Consider the following 20,713-nt stretch of genomic DNA (forward strand, 5'->3'; position numbering starts at 1 on the left):
CTTCAGTCATACAGGGGGCGCTCTATGGACACGTGAACGCTCCAACGGGGACCAAAGAGTTCCAGTGTGAAGGCAATGAGTCTGTTCTCCTGGACTGTAGAACCTCAGACTTAACTAGAAACACCTGCTCACCTGACAAGGTTGTTGGACTCACTTGCTCAGGTAAAAGTTAAACTACACTTTTGGTTAGGATTATTATTGCATAATTAAATATATGTTTAGATTTGTACTGCTCACATCTTGTCTCTGTACGCACCCAGGACCTGGTGATGTCAGGTTGGTCGGAGGAACCAGTAACTGTACTGGTATATTGGAGATGAAACACCAGAGAGTGTGGAAACCAGTGGTTGGGTCTGACTGGAACCTGAAATCATCAGCTATAGTGTGTAGACAGCTGGACTGTGGCTCTGCTGTTTCAACAGAAAGGAGTTCTGTTTCTATTTATCAGCCCGTATGGAGAATTGCATCTTCCTGTGTTGGGTATGACTCTTCACTAAGGGAGTGTGCAACAAAGGAGTCTCTTAATTCCACTGACAGACTGGAGCTGATCTGCTCAGGTAACACAAAGATTAAAAAATATGAAAGCAATCTCTATGGTGTCTTATTTAATGTACTGTAAATAATATATACGTTATATGCCCCGCTTGTTCTCTCTCTCTCTCTCTCTCTCTCTCTCTCTCTCTCTCTCTCTCTCTCTCTCTCTCTCTCTCGCTCTCTCTCTCTTAAGACTTCGTGAGGTTGGTGAATGGGACTAGTTTATGTTCAGGCAGTGTGAAGGTGAAGTCTAATCAGTCGTGGGCCTCGGTTTGTGAAGGTGACTTTGACCAGCAGGATGCAGAGGTGGTCTGTAAGGAGCTTGGCTGCGGGACTCCTACAGTCCTCCAGGGGGCGCTCTATGGAGAGATGGATGCTCCATTGTGGACTAAAGAGTTCCAATGTCATGGCAATGAGTCTGTTCTCCTAGACTGTGGAACTTCAAGCTCAACTAGAAACACCTGCTCACTTGACACGGTTGTTGGACTCACCTGCTCAGGTAAAAGTCAAACTACTCTTTTGGTTTGGATTATTATTGTACAATTAACTATTAGATTAGATTTGTACTGCTCACATCTTGTCTCTGTGCACACCCAGGACCTGGTGATGTCAGGTTGGTCGGAGGAACCAGTTACTGTACTGGTATATTGGAGATGAAACACCAGAGAGAGTGGAAACCAGTGGTTGGGTCTGACTGGAACCTGAAATCATCAGCTATAGTGTGTAGACAGCTGGACTGTGGCTCTGCTGTTTCAACAGAAAGGAGTTCTGGTTCTATCAATCAGCCCGTATGGAGGATTGCATCTTCTTGTGTTGGGTTTGAGTCATCACTGAGGGAGTGTGTAACAAAGGAGTTTCTTAATTCCACTGACATACTGGAGCTGATCTGCTCAGGTAACACAATGATTTAAAAAATGACAACAATCTCTATAGTGTCTTATTTAATGTACTGTAAATGCCCCGCTTGTTATCTCTCTCTCTCTCTCTCTCTCTCTCTCTCTCTCTCTCTCTCTCTCTCTCTCTCTCTCTCTCTCTCTCTCTCTCTCTCCCCCCTCTCTTCAGAGTCTGTGAGATTGGTGAATGGGACTAGTTCATGTTCAGGCAGAGTGGAGGTGAAGTCGAATCAGTCGTGGGTCTCAGTGTGTGAAGGACACTTTGACCAGCAGGATGCAGAGGTTGTCTGTAGGGAGCTTGGCTGTGGGGCTCCTTCAGTCCTCCAGTCGGTGCTCTATGGAGACATGAACGCTCCAATGTGGACCAAAGAGTTCCAGTGTGCTGGCATTGAATCTGTTCTCCTAGACTGTAGAACCTCAGACTCAACTAGAAACACCTGCTCACATGACAAGGTTGTTGGACTCACCTGCTCAGGTAAAAGACAAACTACACTTTTGGTTTGTATTATTATTTTCAAATAAATATTATACCTCAGGCCTCAACTATAAACACCTGACAAGGTTGTTAGGGTTTCAACCGTTTCCCCTCTTTTCCGTTCCCTCCATTGGCTCTTAGTTACTGCCTGCACTGAGAACAAAACACTGATGTTGGCCTAGAAAGGCAACCAAAGGCATGGCACCCCTTTATCTTCAAAGCATGATCCAACACTACAAACCTTAACAATCACTCAAATCAGTCAACACAGGGAAGCTGTCTGAACCTTCCTTAAAACACCCAAAACAACGCTCCACACGTCCCAGACTCTTATCTCTTTGCTCCTGTGGTGAAACACATTCTGTGGGAAAGTCTAGCCTTGTGAAGAAAGTTTAGAATCGAGGCGGTTTCTTCCTCAATGGTTAATTTATCTGGGAAGAAGATTTACAATTGGGTACACCAATGATGACTTTATGGTAGACCAGTCTCAGAAGTGAATCTCCAAACTTTGTCTGAGCTTAGTGTCAATGGCCCCGATTCATTATGCTGGTCGTAAATATGGGGTAAATAAAGTTTGTAAAGGAAGACGTATTTTCTGTACTCACAAAATTAAGTGCAATTCTCAAAGGGCTTCGTATATCCCTGAGACGTGCGTATGACCAGGTGTAGGACAAATTCATCTGGAAGGCTGCATCCAACAGCATCCAACTTCAACGTCGCCGTACTGAACAGTGTTGCCATGTCCGCTTATTATAAGCGAATTTGGGCTTATTTTTCTGTAAAGTTGCTTGTAAATATTAGTAGCTGTGGGGGGTGTTTTTTGGGCTTGTTTCTAAAGTGTAGTTGGTTATTTGGGCTTGCTTCACAATGTTCAATTATTTTAACCGGTGGTTCTCAAATATTTTTATGTCACGGACCCCCAAGTTAATATGTAGGCTAATGTATTCCTACAGTATAAGCCCCATCTGAAAAGGTTTTGTGCCAGCTGGAGCCCCTTACCAGATTTGTGTTCTGGTAATAAAGGCTATTAAAACGTGGAAAGGATATAATATAAGCCTTTTCTAATGAACATTGCGCACCTTTACCGAGGTAAAAAGATGATGAAATCCAGTATACAAGTGGAATGCTGCTATCCGATTATGGACCAGAGCTTATTGATTACTTATTGATTAAATTAATACATTTTTGATTAATATATAACTGTCCTACGTCGGAATGGGGAATGGATCTTCTGGACACAGCTTTCATCCACTATAGTTTCCTCATCAGATGGCAGAGGTGGGACCAAGTCCCTATGTTGCAAGTCCAAGTCGAGTCTCAAGTCTTTGCTCTCAAGTCCCGAGTCAAGTCCAAGTCAACACAGCCAAGTCCCAAGTCAAGTCCAAGTCCTCAGCTTTTTGTTTCGAGTCCCACACAAGTCCTTAGCATTTTGGTTCGAGTCCCACACAAGTCCTAACCTTTTGTTTCAAGTCCCAAACAAGTCCTAACCTTTTGTTTCAAGTCCCAAACAAGTCCTAACCTTTTGTTTCGAGTCCCAAACAAGTCAAAATGTTAATTCAAGATATGTAAAGAGTTACATAAATCATGAGCATTTTTCACAATTTGCATTTGTTTTAAAACAAGGGTTCTTCCAGGCCAACAGAACGCAGATACTGTACTTTTAATTTCCTGCTTCAGGACAGGGTTTAAAAGGGCCCTTTTTAATGAATATAATGTAAATTTGTACAATCTGTATGGTAGAGTATGTTACTACACTATAACTTATACAATCAGGGTGGTTGTATTTTGTCTCCCTGCTCTTCTATTGAGACATTTAGATAATGTCAAAGGCCATGTCTCACCTAGACACAGGATCTGACACAAATTCAGTGTATCCTCTGATCAAGCAGGCAGGCTCTATTATCACGATGGTGAAATTTCAGCACTTGCACTGGAAACCGCGTTCAAATCCGGGGTAGAAGAGGAAATGTATATAGCGCTGAAGTGGTCAATGTATGTTTTGTATTAATAACCAAAATCTACAAAGTAATTGGTACCTAAAGTTTTCAAATAATTGTAGTGGAGTAAAAGTAGGCTAATATCTGCCTCTCATATGTAGTTGAGTAGAAGTAGGTAGCTGATATTTTGCACTTTTAACTTAGCGCTAGGTATACTCTTGGTTGCTTGTTTTTGCAGAAAATGCACTTAAGACTTCTGGTGATTAGTAGTTTCGTTCCCTACCTATGTTGAATGCACTTACTGTAAGTCGCTTTGGATAAAAGCGTCTGCTAAATAATGTAGAAGTAAAAGTACTGAAAATTGCAAATACTTCAGTAAAGTAAAAAATAAGTCAAAATTGTACTTAAGTAAAGTACTTGAATAAATGTACTTAGTTACTTTCCACCACTGGTTATAGTTTGCACTTAGCACGCAGTAATGTTAATGTGAAGTATAGGTCTTGCCTTGCATACTGCTTTTCTCGTCTTTAAAACCGAAAGCTATAACTGCTGGAGTTGACATTTTATTCCACCTGGCTTCAGTTCCAGCAGCGACGGCAGGAGTGAAGCCGGTGTGTTGTTTGTTTGGTAACGTGCAACATGTGGGCCAGTGTTGCCAAGTATCGCTTATTTACCCAAAGGTTAGGGTAAATAAGCAGCTTTGGCAACACTACACTAGGTGTCACTGACGGCCGGGATTTCTGACTAATAACATTATAGTTGATGCACACTTTTTAAACATTTTTGGCTTGCTTAAGTGACTTGAAAGTGACTTGAAAGTGACTTGAAAAGACTTGAATTTTCAAGTCACGAGGCCTCAAGTCAAGTCAAGTCTCAAGTCTTTAGCGTTCAAGTCAAGTCAAGTCTCAAGTCTTTGGCATTCGAGTCCCAAGCAAGTCCAAGTCTATTTTTGATTTGGTCAAGCAAGTCTAAAGTCATCAAAATCGGGACTTCAAGTCAAGTCGAGTCTCGAGTCTCGAGTCTCGAGTCCAAGTCCCCACCTCTGTCAGATGGTAAGATTTATTAGGATCACGTAATAGGATTTATTACGTGACACTTTGGCTGAGATGGCCCGCTGGCAAACACACTGAGAGACTTACTAATTCGGCTCCAAATGCAACTGATAGCCTAGAAAATAAATAAATAAGCGGTGGAATCATGTCTATATTATGCATAGGCTACAAGCAATACATCGTTTGAAATTTATTTTTTATTTTGTATATATATGTTTTGACAAATGTTGGGCACATATATATTTTATTTGAGGTTTGGCACTGTTGTAATTGATTTTGCATGAAGAATAAAGCATTCTAATAACATACGCACATTTGATCCCTGGTAAGACCAAAAAACACTAATGAATCTGACTGCAGGTGTAGGATTTATCTTAAATGTACAAAATGTGTCGTAAATCGCTTAGTGAATCGGGGCCATTGTGTACATACATGCATGTTCGTCTGTGTGTGCGTGCACAAATGTATGTGTTCTTGGCCTGAATATGTGTGTGTAAAATGTGTGAGTGCTTGTTATGTTTAAGTGTGTGTGCGTTTATATGTGAATGGACGTGCATGGATGAGCCGCAATGTGCTCATGTGTGCGTTTCAAGGTGCTGTCATTCTGTGTGAGGTCAATGGCCATCTGTTGTAGACCCCTGACAGGAAATATGTGTTGCCTGAGTCTGGTGTCAGTGCAGTTTCTATGAGTTCATGTCTGAGTTTGTTCCAAGCATGTTTTGTGAAAGTTAGGCTTTTTAAATCCAGATTTTGTGTGTAATATACATGTTACAGGTAGATTGGCATTCCAGGTAGATTGGAAAAGAAGCGCTTGTTTTCACCGCCCCCCAGCCCCAGGCAATTCTGTAAAACCAACGCCAGAGGGCAATGCAAGCCAGACATGAGTCCCACACCACACACGCACGCACACGCACAAACGAGCACGCACACACGCATGCACGCGCGCGCACGCACACACACACCCGCGAACAGCCTTATTCCATGCAGTTGAAGCACAAGGGGGTGAGCCTGAGGAGGCGGGGCTGGCGGGCTATGTTAGTGCAGTGAGAGTGGCAGTTGGGGCAAACCATAGAGGGGCAAACGCAGTCCCCACAACATCATTTACGATTCTGTGCCTATCGGTACATAACTCGGACGGCGCTTAGTCGACTAGGAGACCATCGGCCGGTCGGCGCGGGCACTCGCGCCTCCATGGCCTCAAGGTCTCCTGAGTCGGCGTGCCTCCGTCATGGTCCAAAACTATACTTTATCGGTGAAAAAAAAATGTCCGCGGTTGTTTGAAAAAGTAATGTCCCAAGCGGGAGTCAAACCCAGACTCCCAGTGGTAGTGGATGGGGAGTCCAATGATTATCAAAGTGAGGCTGGTATGTATGTATATTCATGTTGTCGTAGTCGGCGTCCTCGCATCGCAGCCCCGCCCCGAGCCTAAAAACAAGCGCTCCACTTCCAATCTACCTGGAATGCCAATCTACCTGTGACATATACAACACTCCCAAACTGGGAAACTAACTCCCCATTGCAGTTAGAACTGCAGACTCACTCCCAATGTTCCACCGTAATCTGAAGACTCACTTATTTGACTCCACCTCAGCCCTCAGCACTTCACTCTCCCTGTATCCCTTCCTGCCACCTTATGCTCAATTGATGCTAGCGACTGACCTAAATGACGACCATGTATATACATACCTTGGTCATTTTGTCTCATCTTTTTGTCACTTACAGGCTTGTTTTTCTTGACCATAATGTTAAAAATGTAAGTTAGTATGTTATTTAAAATATGCTAGGTTCATTGTTTACCTGGTATCCTATAGTTTTAATCTACAGATTTCTTTGTTTACCTGTGATCCTAGTTTACTGAGGAAATACACTGTCTCTCTGAATTTGATGTATGTGATTAACTTGCTTAAGTTTAAGTCGCTCTGGATAAGAGTGTCTGCTAAATGGCACATTTGTACATTTTAGCTACTCTCTTGTCTCTGTATAGAACCTGGTGATGTGAGGTTGGTGGGAGGAACCAGTAACTGTATTGGTAGACTGGAGATGAAACACCAGAGAGAGTGGAGACCAGTGGATGTAGAGTCTGACTGGAACCTGAAGTCATCAGCTGTAGTGTGTAGACAGCTGGACTGTGGGTCTGCTGTTTCAACAGAAAGGAGTTCTGGTTCTACATATCAACCGGTATGGAGGATTACATATTCCTGTGGCGGGTCTGAGTCGTCACTAAGGGATTGTGGAACAAAGGAGTCTCAGGATGTCAGTGGAATGAATTCCATTGACATACTGGAGGTGATCTGTTCAGGTAACACACTCAGTGTTTACTATAATAATATACAGGGGAGAGTTTGTCAAAACTGTATTATGATAACATTTGGGAAGGTATTTTTGGGTGACATGTTTCATAGCGAGGCCAGTATAGAAGGTGCTGCTGTCTCTCCACCTGAACAGTGGGTAGACAGTGGAGGAGTTCACCTGACAGTTCACAGCATCTGTTCAAATGTTGTTCTAGTCTGTATTAATGAAAGATCAAACCCCCCAAAGGGCAGAGTTTAGAACAAACAGTAAGGCTGAGGAAGAAAGGAGACAGATTGCACCCCCAGATTGCAAATTAAACGCATAACACGCATGCATATCCGCATTGGAGATTGAATCTGATGTTTCAGCAAATCACCTTTGTCTTGTTACAGATATTCTGTTCAAGCCAGACATCATGGTTTCCGGGCAGCAGGTGTTGGAGGGTTCTGACTTCACCATCACCTGCTCTATCCAGCCACAGTACCCAGGAGGCTCCTTCCACCTCACCGACACTAACGACAACATAACCCACCCCCAGACAACTGTCAATCACTTTGCCAACTTCCGATTTCTTGCAGCAAACCACACCCACCAACGGAACTACAGATGTGTTTATCACATCAATATTTTCCCTCATGGATTCTCCTCTGAGAGCGAGCTCCTTTATATCACTGTCAGAGGTAAACTGAATTAAATCATTTCAGTTTTGGCAACTTGTAAACATTTTATACAACAGTTTTTTTTCCTGTTCTTCAGCTGTTTACAAAAAATGTTTTAGACAAAGCAGAAATACATAAAATTAAAAATCTTAAATCACGATGCATGGATAAAACCTGTATGACTATCACTGACATTAACAATGAACCTGCTTTTACTGCAGATACGTATGACTAAGACAACTATGAGATAAAAGTGGTGTAGATCAATGAACAAAAATGAGTAACAAACAAACAAATAAACAACAAAATGAGATCAAAATGAGAGACATTAAAGGAAAGAAGTAATGGACATGTTATGTACACATAAGACAAGGGGGGGGGGGGGACATATAGGAGGGTACTGAGAGGCCGGGGAAGAATGATCTTAATGTATAGTTGTTATTAAAATGTGGGAGGGTTTGAGTGGTCTACTCTATTAGTATGAAATGAACTTTTAAAGTGCCAATATGAAACTCAATCAAACAGACAAGACACACGTGAAAGTGACATCAAAAATGAGAAAAAGTGAATTTGATCAAATTAACTTTGTTAAATTGAGAGTTGTTTCTTACACAATGTTTGGTTCTTATTCCAACATATTTCTCTCACAGCCAATACATCTGACATCGTCAGAGTTATTGTCACAGTGCTGCTACAACTGCTGTTTATGCTGTTATCCAAGTGCCTCTATCATCTCATCACGGTAATGTATAACTCTCTATGTAATGCAGTTTGTTAATGTTAACTGTTTATATTTAAGAGCGACTGATCTGATCCAGTAAGTTGAAGTTGGGGGTTGCTGTGTTTCTCCAGCACGCCAGAAGGCAAAATGCAGGAATGGAGACCATAGAGATGGAGTATTACCTTGCTGTTTCTGGTGCTGAAGCCACAGAAGAGGATTTCCAAGGAGCTCATCTCACATCCATCACAGTGTTAGTAATCCCAGAGTTCCCAGAAGCTCTCGCATATAGTAATAGAAGCGGTTTATGAAGCTGTTAAACTGCATTCACCTTCTCCATTAACTTGTTCTGATAAACTTTATAAATTGTTCGCATAAATAGCTTCAAAAAGTATAAAACATACGTGGAAAAAGTTAGTTCAAATTAGTGAAAGGTACATCAGTGGCCTACTGGCAGCGTGCATACAAAATTTGATGCTGATTGCTCCAGCGGTTTGCAAGATTAGATAACAGCACTATGTGCTACTAATAGCATGTACTTTATGGGCCACTAACTGTAACAATGATGATGTTCCTCTGTTAGGTGGTTCCGATCCAACATCACACGTGTGGAAGCAGAATACCTCTTGTTGACTCATGGAATGGATGGAAGCTTCTTGGTCAGACCCATTAAGAGTAAATCTGGGGTCTTTATTTTATCTGTTCGGTGAGTGTTGATAATGTCACTGTCAGTAATCATTGTTTCAAAGCCTGTGCATGGTGTCCGTCTGACACATTTAATCTACTACTAATATCATGTAATTTCTCTATCATAAAATTTACAGGCATAATGGAGCAGTCAGACACATTAAGATCCGAAAAACAGGAGAGTACTATGATCTTGAGAGTGGGGAGAGGTTCGCCTCACTGCCTGTCATGGTGGAGTATTATATGGACAATCATGGGCAACTTAAAGATAAAAATGGAGAAGTTATTGAGCTCAAATATCCACTACATTGTGCAGACGCCCTGGCTCAACAACGTAAAAACCTTTCACGGTATATATATTTAAAAAAAATACCGTAATTGCAATTTCCTAAAAGGGATTTTATGTTCATCTGAGTATAGACTATGCCCATATAGTATTTATATTTGAGAATAAAGCCAATAATTCCATTTTATTGTCATTCATAGTGTCAAGTGTTTAAATTAAATTAAATAGAATTATGCTAAGATTTTTCACAATCACAATGCTTATATTGAATGTTACATATTTCATGTGTCATGGGTACCTACGTCTCAAAAGTTGTTGGTTTACTCCAATCACTTACTAGATTACACTGAAATGAAAAGTACAAATCTAATATTTAAATTAGATATTTAAAATGTCTTTAACTTCATCCTTTTGAGATTTGTCTCTTGAATCAACAAAACAAAGTTGTATTGTATGCACATTTTAAATATCTTATACTTTTATTTTACACAAGTTTTATGACTTAAAAATAGCTAAAAGATAAATAATAGTAATAATAGTTCATGGATTATTGTTATTGCTGAAGGAATCATATTAAATTAATATTGAGGGCTGTAGTGGTATGCGTCAATCATAAATTATTGTTTTGGCCTGGAATGTTTTGCACCTTGTCCGTCCGTCTGTCTGTCCGTCCGTCCGGCGCTATAACAGGCCGATTCGTGTTTTTTACCCATAACTGCACCAATCTGTGTAAAACTTTGTTTGCGCACTCCCTAAAGGCTAGGCAAAAACCTTTGCCCTGCATTTTTCACATCTGCCTTGTATAGCGCCACCAGGAGGCCGATTTATGTAAAACATTTTTTTCGATATTACTCCTTCAGATTTTATCCAAATTTCACGCAAATCGGTACACGTTTGCAGGAGTGGCCCGTTTTGAACAAAGTGCCGCAAATCATGAACGCAGTGCCCAAAACTTTGCACTCGCACTATGTTTAGGAACAAATGCCACCCTTTTAACATATTGCCCTACAGAGCCACCAGGAGGCCGATTTTTTCAAAACATCATCTTTTTTATATTATTCCTACAAATTGTGTGCAAACATCACCCAAATTGGTACACTTTATCTCTAGTCAAGTGATCAAGATTTTTCATATTCCATCCTGATTGGCGATTTACATTACATACAACATTACTGGCCCACAATAACCTACCCGGCGGAGACCTGTGCTCCAAGGAGCACTTTTTCTAGTTTATTTTAAATCTCTGGGACCCCCCACTCTAAAATCCTCAATGATCATTTAACTTTAAGAGAGTACATATGGAACACTCCATTGTTACGTTCTAGGTCTAAGACTTATAGACCAGTATGGGTCCATTTGGTTCCTAACTGTCAATAATTAAGCTGAGGACCCCCTGGAACCCCCTGAAGGATCCCTGTGGGTCCTATAACGAGTGTTATAGTGTACTGATCCTTCAAGTGAGGCTCGATTGAAACACCATCAGCATTGAATAACAGCTATGTGCCACTAATAACACATATTGTTACTGTATGTGCCACTATTAATAACACATAGTATTGTATGTGACACAATGTCCTACTAACTGTAAGATGATGTTCCTCTGTTAGGTGGTACAGATCCAACATCACACGTGTGGAAGCAAAATATCTCTTGTTGACTCATGGAATGGATGGAAGCTTCTTGGTCAGACCCAGTAAGAGTACATCTGGGGTCTTTATTTTATCTGTACGGTGAGTGTTGATAATGTCACTGTCTACAGGAGTAATCATTATTTCAAAGCCTGTGCATGTTGTGTGTCTGTCACATAATCTGCTACAAATATGTAATTTCTCTGAATGATGATGATGATTATTTATTTTTTTTACAGGCAGAATGGAGCAGTCAGACATATTAAGATCCGGAACACAGGAGAGTACTATGATGTTGCTGGAGGAGAGCAGTTCACCTCACTGCCTGCCCTGGTGGAATATTATATGGAGAATCATGGGCAACTTAAAGATACAAATGGAGAAGTCATTGAGCTCAAATGTCCACTACATTGTGCAGACGCCCTGGCTCAAAGACGTAAAAGATTTTCAAGGTATAAAAAAAGGGGGGGAAAATGCAATATCGTAAAAGGGATTTTATGTTCTTTGGGGTATAAACTATGCACATATGGAGGGGATGGGAACTGGTTGGAATAACGTGTTCCTTCCACGCGCTACGTCCTACCGGGGAAACTCCCCCCTGTCAGGTGACAAGAAGGTCAGTTGGCTCTCATGCATTGAAGGAGGCATGAGCTCGGCCCTGCATGGGCTCCCTAGGCTGGTGGGGGGAGTGCGCCCAGGATCACTTAGAAAATTGGCACCGGGTGAAAAAAAAGGGTTACAAAATTGTGGATAAAAAAATGTAAGAAATTTTATAAAAAAACATTGCCCTATTATAGCGCCACCAGGAGGCCAATTTTTGCCAAACATTCTTTCTTATATTACTCCTACAAATGTTGTCCAAACATCACGCAAATCGGTACACATTATCTCTATAATCCGATTTTTAATATACCATCCTAATTGGCGAATTCCGAACATTGCTGGCCCAAAATAACCTACCTCACCTGGCGGAGACCTGTGCTCTTTTTCTAGTTGTCTCCGCCAGGCCGAAAGGCATGGCGAGAGAGTATGTTTTACCCTCCGTCCGTCCGTCCGTCCGTCCGTGTGTCCATCTGTCTGCGAGCGGCTAATCTCCGGCACCGTTGGCCCGGTCGCTGCGAAACTGTGCACACACACTCCCTGGGTGCCAATTCAGAACCTCTGACCCAAATTTTTCACATGGGCCGGTTATAGCACCACCAGGGGGCCGATTTGTGCAAAACCCATTTTTGGATGTTACTCTTATAGATTTTATCCAAACATCACGCAAATCGGTACACATTATCTCTATAGTCATGTGATCAAGACGGATCTATCTGATATGTCATATTCCATCCTGATTGGCTAAGGTTGGCTTCTAAAGTTTGCAGGATTGGTCCATTTTGAACAAAATGTCTCAAATCATGAATGCAGCGTGCGCTTTCTGTGAAAATGTGCACGCACATTCCCAATAGGCCGAGGAAGAAATCCCACCCTTTTCACCTTACCCTGTTATAGCGCCACCAGCAGGTTTAATTTAGCAAAACACATTTTTGCAACAAAATGCCTCAAATCATGAATGCACGCACATTCCCCGTAGGCCGAGGAAGAAATGCCACCAGGAGGCCACAATAACCTACCTGACCTGGCGGAGACCTGTGCTCCGAGAAGCACTTTTTAGCGGTGCCAGCCGCTCTACACCTGACTATGTCCGTCCGTATGTCCGTTTGAGCCCGGACGCTTTACACAGCTATAACTCCAGTTCGCATGCCAGCAAGTCCAAATTTGGTATGTGGACTTAGACCACCAATAGGAACGAGCATTGATTGCTGAAGCCCCACCCCGCCCTATTATAGCGCCACCAGGAGGCCACTACACTTGACTATGTCCGTCCGTATGTCCGTTTGAGCCCGGATGTCCGTTTGAGCACGGGCTTTAAACAGCTATAACTCCAGTTCGCAGCATGCCAGCAAGTCCAAATTTGGTATGTGTACTTACACCACCAATTGGGACGAGCATTGATTGCTGAAGCCCCGCCCCGCCCTATTATAGCGCCACCAGGAGGCCACTGGCTTTAAACAGCACTTTACACAGCTATAACTGCAGTGCGCATGCCAGCAAGTCCACATTTGGTATGTGGACTTACACCACCAATTGGGACGAGCATTGATTGCTGAAGCCCTGCCCCGCCCTATTATAGCGCCACCAGGAGGCCACTGGCTTTAAACAGCGCTTTACACAGCTATAACTCCAGTTCGCAGCATGCCAGCAAGTCCAAATTTGGTATGTGGACTTAGACCACCAATAGGGACGAGCATTGATTGCTGAAGCCCCGCCCCGCCCTATTATAGCGCCACCAGGAGGCCACTGGCTTTAAACAGCTATAACTCCAGTTTGCAGCATATGCCACCAAGTCCAACTAATACCACCAATAGGGACCAACTGTAATTACATAAGCCCCGCCCCCTCTGTCTTCCCATTGGCTGGGCTTTAAACAGCCATAACTCCAGTTCACAGCATGCTACTGAGTACAAATTTGGTACGTGGACTCAGACCACCAATAGGGACGAACTGAAATGTAGCAAGCCCCGCCCCCTCTGTCTTCCTATTGGCTGGGCTTTAAACAGCCATAAGTCCACTTTGCAGCATGCTACCAAATACACATTTACCACGTGAACTTTGACCACCAATAGGGACAAGCTTTAATTGCTGAAGCCCCGCCCCCTCTGTATTGCCATTGGCTGGGCTACAAACAGCCATAACTCCAGTTAGCAGCATGCCACCAAGTCCGAATTTGGTTTGTGGACTTACACCACCACTAGGGACGAGCATTAATTGCTGAAGCCCCGCCCCGCCCTATTATAGCGCCACCAGGAGGCCACTCATCAAAGGCACCGCTTCCTTCACACAGGGTGCGATTTTTCTAGTTCTGTTTTGTTTTCATTCATATCAATGTACCCTAGTAAAATGTAATTCTGTGTAAAGTGTATAATTATGCCAATATTTAACAATCGCAATGCTATATATCCATGCTTAGGCTGGCAGAAATATTAATATCCAGAAAAATTACGTAATTTTATATTGAATACCACATATTTTATGTGTCACAGGTACAACTCAAAAGCTGTTGGTTTCTTCCAAAATCTTACACATCTTACACTGAAATCAAAAGTAAAAATCGATGAAAATATCTTCATCCTTTGAGATTTGCTTTTGACTCTGAGAAAATATACTATCAATAATTTAGCTGAGGACCCCCTGGACCCCTGTGGGTCTCCACACCACAATTTGAGAACCAGTGTAATGATCCTTCAAGTGAGGCCTGATTGAAACACCATCAGCGTTAATAACAGCTATGTGCAAAATAACTACCGTATGTTCCACTAATAACACATATGTTTCACAAAACTGTAACATGATGTTCCTCTGTTAGCTGGTACCGACCCAACATCACACGTGTGGAAGCAAAGTACCTCTTGTTAACTCATGGAATGGATGGAAGCTTCTTGGTCAGGCCCAGTAAGAATAAATCTGGGGACTTTATTTTATCTGTACGGTGAGTGTTGATAATGTCACTGTCCACAGCCAGTAATCATCATTTCAAAGCCTGTGCATGTTGTCCATCTGTCACAAAACATTTGCTACTAATATGTTTTTTTACAGCCATAATGAAGCAGTCAGACACATTAAAATCTGTAAAACAGGAGAGACCTATGATGTTGATGGAGGGGAGCAGTTCGCCACACTGCCTGTTCTGGTGGAGTATTATATGGAGCATCATGGGCAACTTAAAGATAAAAATGGAGAAGTTATTGAGCTCAAATATCCACTAGATTGTGCAGACGCCCTGGGTCAACAACGTAAAAACTTTTCAAGGTATCACATTTTTTTATTGTAATTTCCTATTTTATGTTGATTGGAGTACAAACTATATGCCCATAGTATTTGTATTTGAGAATCCGATTATTCTATTTTATTGCCATTCATATATCAATGTACCCTATTAAAATGTGATTCAGTATAATGCTAAGTAAGTGTTTAAATAAAATAAAATGAAATGTATAATTATGCCGTTTTTTCCTCAATCACAATGCTATATCCATGCTTAGAAAAAAATCGCACCCTGTGTGAAGGAAGCGGTGCCTTTGGTGAGTGGCCTCCTGGTGGCGCCATAATAGGGCGGGGCGGGGCTTCAGCAATTAATGCTCGTCCCTATTGGTGGTCTAAGTCCACATACCAAATTTGGACTTGGTGGCATGCTGCAAACTGGAGTTATAGCTGTTTAAAGCCAGTGGCCTCCTGGTGGCGCTATAATAGGGCGGGGCGGGGCTTCAGCAGTCAATGCTCGTCCCTATTGGTGGTCTAAGTCCACATACCAAATTTGGACTTGCTGGCATGCTGCGAACTGGAGTTATAGCTGTTTAAAGCCCGTGCTCAAACGGACATCCAGGCTCAAACGGACAAACGGACATCCAGGCTCAAACGGACAAACGGACATCCAGGCTCAAACGGACATACGGACGGACATAGTCAAGTGTAGAGCGGCTGGCACCGCTAAAAATCCTAATTCTTTATTGAATACCACATATTTTATGTGTCACAGGTACAACTCAAAAGTTGTTGGTTTGTTCCAAAATCTTACTACAGTAGATTACACCGAAATAAATAGTTACAATCTATGAAAATATCTGTAACTTTAATCCTTTGATATTTTCTTTTGAGTCAACAAAACAAAAAATTGTATGCACATTTTAAAAATACTTTTATTTTACGCAAGTTTTATCCTATATCCTATATTAAAATTGGCTGGCTGCCGGGCAGACCTCTGATGTCATGCTCATGTCACCATGACTCAGCCATAACCATATAAGGAGTTTCCAATGCAACTACACCCACATATGGAGTCAATGTGTCGTCATGGCATCAGCAAATAAATCACTCAGCTCTATGGCATAAAAGGGACAAGGACTGACAGACAAACATTTGATTCTGTCACAAAAAAAACATTAAACCACAAAAAGGGTATTTTTAAAATATAGTATAATAAATATAAATTAAATATTCAAATATGGTTTGATGCAGAATTAAATGTTTTATGGTCATGGTTCACCAGGAGCCTGGATGGCTTGTTTCCATGCTTAAAATAATCTATATCAATATTTTCGGAAATCTCTGTGGTACCACAAAATGGCCACCACTGCTATGCCCTATAGGCATGTCACTATGACTTAGACATAACCATAAACAAACCTGATACGCCCATATAGGCATATATGGAGACCCGGTTGTCCAGGGCCACAGATTCGACCACTATGCCCATATGGTCATGTGCATATTATGTGCATACTGTATATGTGACCGACCGACTTCACTCGAGGGAGTGCGGAACCCGCCATCGAGTCGTTCGGGTATGCGGGTGTCAAGAATCGCCGATCCGACCAATATGCCAATATATGGGCATACTGATGACATCAGGGCTCTCCATATATGGGCATAAAAAGGACAAGGACTGACAGATACAGAGACCTCCATATATGTGCATACAATGTACGCAGGTAGACAGACAGATTAGTTTAGTTTACTTTATGTCGATTCACATCAACAGTATCACAAAACATTACACACTGTAATCCAGCATTTCTTTCTGGAGATGGATAGATATGAGAGAAAGGGACACAGACAGATGGGTACAATGGGTACTCTGACAAAGCCCCCGACACTATGACTCAGACATATCGGTCGGATTGGTGGTTCGGCCCAAACCTCTAATGACTTAAAAATAGCTATTAAGCAAAATATTATTTTTGCTAACAATTCTAGCTCATGCAGTCATCCTATCCTATCCTACTACTATAATTGAAATGATCTCCAAAAGTTTGTCCGGGGTAAACATTACGATCATACTGTACATACGATCGCTCCACTTGCCCCCAAACTTGCCACAGACTGTTGATCATTGCTCTGGCTAATATTTAGGCTTCTTTCCCCGCCTTCAATGTACTTACATATTGTACAATTAATATAAAACTACATTTTAACATTTTAGCCACAGCAGCTTTCTTTCTTTTTATTCGATTAGTCGAATACCATGATCAGTCATAACCATAAGGACTTTCCAATGCAGCTACCACTGTCAAATATGGACTGTGATGGACTGTGATATAGTCGGGCCTAGATGTTAGGGCCGCGAAGCTCCCCCCTGTCAGGTGAAACTCCCCCCTGTCAGGTGATAAGTCAGTTGGCTCTCATGCATTGAAGGAGGCATGAGCTCGGCCCTGGCCTCCCTAGGTTGGCAGAGGGAAGGTAGTGCCCAGGATTACATAGACAATTGGCACTGGGTGTGAAAAATGGGGTTACAAAATCGTGGGATAAAAAAATAAATAATAATAATAATAATAATTTAGCTGAGGACCCCCTGGAACCCCCTCAAGGACCCCTGTGGGTTCTATAACCAGTGTTATAGTGTACTGATCCTTCAAGTGAGGCTCGATTGAAACACCATCAGCATTAATAACAGCTATGTGCCACTAATGTCACATAAATGCTTACTGTATGTTTCACTAACTGTAACATGATGTTCCTCTGTTAGGTGGTACCGATCCAACATCACACATGTGGAAGCAGAATATCTCTTGTTGACTCATGGAATGGATGGAAGCTTCTTGATCAGGCCCAGTAAGAGTAAATCTGGGGTCTTTACTTTATCTGTACGGTGAGTGTTGATAATGTCACTGTCCACAGCCAGTTCACATAATCTGCGATATGTCATTTCACTGAATGGATATATATATATATTTTTTTTACAGGCATAATGGTGCAGTCAGACACATTAAGATCCAGAACACAGGAGAGTACTATGATGTTGATGGAGGGGAGCAGTTCGCCTCACTGCCTGACCTGGTGGAGTATTATATGGAGAATCATGGGCAACTTAAAGATACGAATGGAGAAGTTATTGAGCTAAAATATCCACTAGATTGTGCAGACGGCCTGGCTGAACAACGTAAAGACTTTTCAAGGTATCACTTTTCATTGCAATTTTCACTTTTCATTGCAATAAAAAGGGATTTTATGTTCATTGGAGTATAAACTATGCCCATATAGTATTTATATTTGAGAATAAAGCCTATAATTCCATTTCATTGTCATTCATATCAATGTAACCTAGTAAAATGTCATTCATTCAATGTCATTCAATCACAGTATAACGTGTTTAAATAAAATAATGCCCATTTTTCACAAACAATGCTTAGACTAGCAGAAATATTACTATCCAGATCATTTTATATTGAATGTCACATATTTTATGTGTCACGGGTACAACTCAAAAGTTGTTGGTTTGTTCCAAAATATTACTACAGTAGTTACACTGAAATGAAAAGTAAAAATCTATGAAAATAATATTTTCAAATGAAATCACAAAGGATGAAGTTACAGATATTATCTGTAACTTCATCCTTTGTGATTTGATTTTGTCTTTGAATCAACAAAACAAAGTTGTATGTGGCTCGATTGAAACACCATCAGCGTCAATAACAGCTATGTAAGGATAAGGATAATTCCTTTTAACAGGTCGTTCATGAAAGTCCTTGCGGTCTTGTTTCCAATGAGAACCTGTGAGCAATTAGGGGTTAAGAGTCTTGCTCTGGGACAAATTTCATTTCATCGACACATATGCTGATCTGGCCGGGAATCGAACCTGGGGCAACCAAGGCCAAAATCTTTTATACCTATCGCATCCCGTGGGGGAACTTCAGTTTTCAGCTTCACCCAGCTGAGTGCTGCCCACAGAGGAGCATGGAGGGGGAATAGTTAGAGGTTAAGTGTCTTGCTCAGGGATACTTTGACACATTGCTGAGAGTTTGAATCATACTTGAAACCTCCCTTCCTAGGCGGGCCCACTAACCATTCAGCTATGGCCGCCCAAATCCTTTTACATGCCTATTGCATGCTTACTGTATGTTCCTCTAATAACACATACTGTATGCTTATTGTATGTGCCACTAATAATAACACATAATATTGTATGTGACAGGATGTCCTACCCACTGTAACATGATGTTCCTCTGTTAGGTGGTACCGATCCAACATCACACGTGTGGAAGCAGAGTACCTCTTGTTGACTCATGGAATGGATGGAAGCTTCCTGGTCAGGCCCAGTAAGAGTACATCTGGGGTCTTTATTGTATCTGTTCGGTGAGTGTTGATAATGTCACTGTCCACAGCCAGTAATCATCATTTAAAAGTGTGTGCGTGTTGCCCGCCTTTCACATATAATCTACTACTAATATGTCATTTCTCTGAATGTATATTTTGTTGCTGTTTTTTATTGTCTCCGCCAGGCCGAAAGGCATGGCCGAGACTATGTTTTGCACCCTGTCCATTCGTCCGCGTGTCCGTGTGTGTGTGTCTGTGTGTGAACAGCTAATCTCCGGCACCATAGGCTTGATCGCAGCGAAACTGTGCACACGCACTCCCTGGATGCCAATTCAGAACCTCTGCCCCAAATTCGCACTACGTTGATGAACAAATGGCACTCTTTCAACAGCCCCACCAGGAGGCCACTTTTTCCACAAAAAAATATTATATTACTCCTACAAATGTTGTCCAAACATCATGCAATTCGGTACATATTATCTCTTTAGTCAAGTGATCAAGACGGATCTGTCCGATCCATCCGATTTTTCACATTCCAGCCTGATTGGCGAATTCCGAACATTACTGGCCCACACTAACCTACCTGGCCTGAAACTTTTTCTAGTTTTTATTAATTGTTTTTACAGGCATAATGGAGCAGTCAGACACATTAAGATCCAGCACACAGGAGAGTCCTATGATGTTGCTGGGGAGGAGTTCGCCACACTGCCTGACCTGGTGGAGTATTATATGGAGCATCATGGGCAACTTAATAGGAAAAATGGAGATGTTATCAAGCTCAAATATCCACTACATAACCTATAAATATTGTTGCTTGTTTCTTTTGCTCGAATATGCAGTTGGGAATAGTTTGCATTGCATCATTAGAGTCTTTCTGATCAATCAAAACTCTGGAGATGTTTCTCATTAACATGATGCGATATTTTACCGTTCAGACAAAAAACAACAGATAATTTAGGTGTTCTCAGACTCTATTCTTGAGAGATCAGAGGTCATATTTTGACAATGCAATGGTCCACATTCTGTACTATAGGCTAAATGTAATATTTTGTGTGTCATCGACTAATAATGATCATTCAATGTTTTATGCAATTGGGGTTAAAGTTATCTTTATTTCCATGTGTGTTTTTTTTTTTAATCTGAAACATGATCTTCATTTCTGCATTGTCAGTTTCCCTAATTCTAATTTGCAGTGGCAGTTTTCATTAAATCCATGAATTTAATTTTATGTGTCTGTAAAAAATAAATGTAATCAATCTTGTCCATCTAGTAGAGAAATTATTTGTGAATGGATGATCCCATTTTCATGAAACATGGTGGGGAATATGTAGGTCTATGAGTAGTGAAATGAGGTGTATAATTTTCACCTTTTCAAACCACAAGTTAATCAACTTCGTAGAACAAAATATGTTGGCT

General features: G+C 41.5%; 1 protein-coding gene across 1 annotated transcript; it reads left to right on the top strand.

The window, feature by feature from the left end:
• Positions 1 to 1,772: 1,772 nt before the first annotated feature.
• Positions 1,773 to 20,101, top strand: LOC311062821 (uncharacterized protein; the record flags this gene model as incomplete). Its single annotated transcript, XM_084082040.1, has 15 exons — positions 1,773 to 1,902; positions 6,876 to 7,190; positions 7,576 to 7,863; positions 8,493 to 8,584; positions 8,695 to 8,813; positions 9,144 to 9,266; positions 9,385 to 9,597; positions 11,141 to 11,263; positions 11,401 to 11,613; positions 14,574 to 14,696; positions 14,804 to 15,016; positions 17,730 to 17,852; positions 17,947 to 18,159; positions 19,214 to 19,336; positions 19,924 to 20,101. 15 exons carry the CDS (start codon positions 1,773 to 1,775, stop codon positions 20,099 to 20,101), a joined length of 2,589 nt encoding a protein of 862 aa, XP_083938166.1.
• Positions 20,102 to 20,713: the final 612 nt, after the last annotated feature.

Source organism: Gymnoscopelus microlampas (assembly GCF_963454915.1).
Source record: "Gymnoscopelus microlampas genome assembly, chromosome: 16".
Classification (NCBI taxonomy): Eukaryota; Metazoa; Chordata; class Actinopteri; order Myctophiformes; family Myctophidae; genus Gymnoscopelus; species Gymnoscopelus microlampas.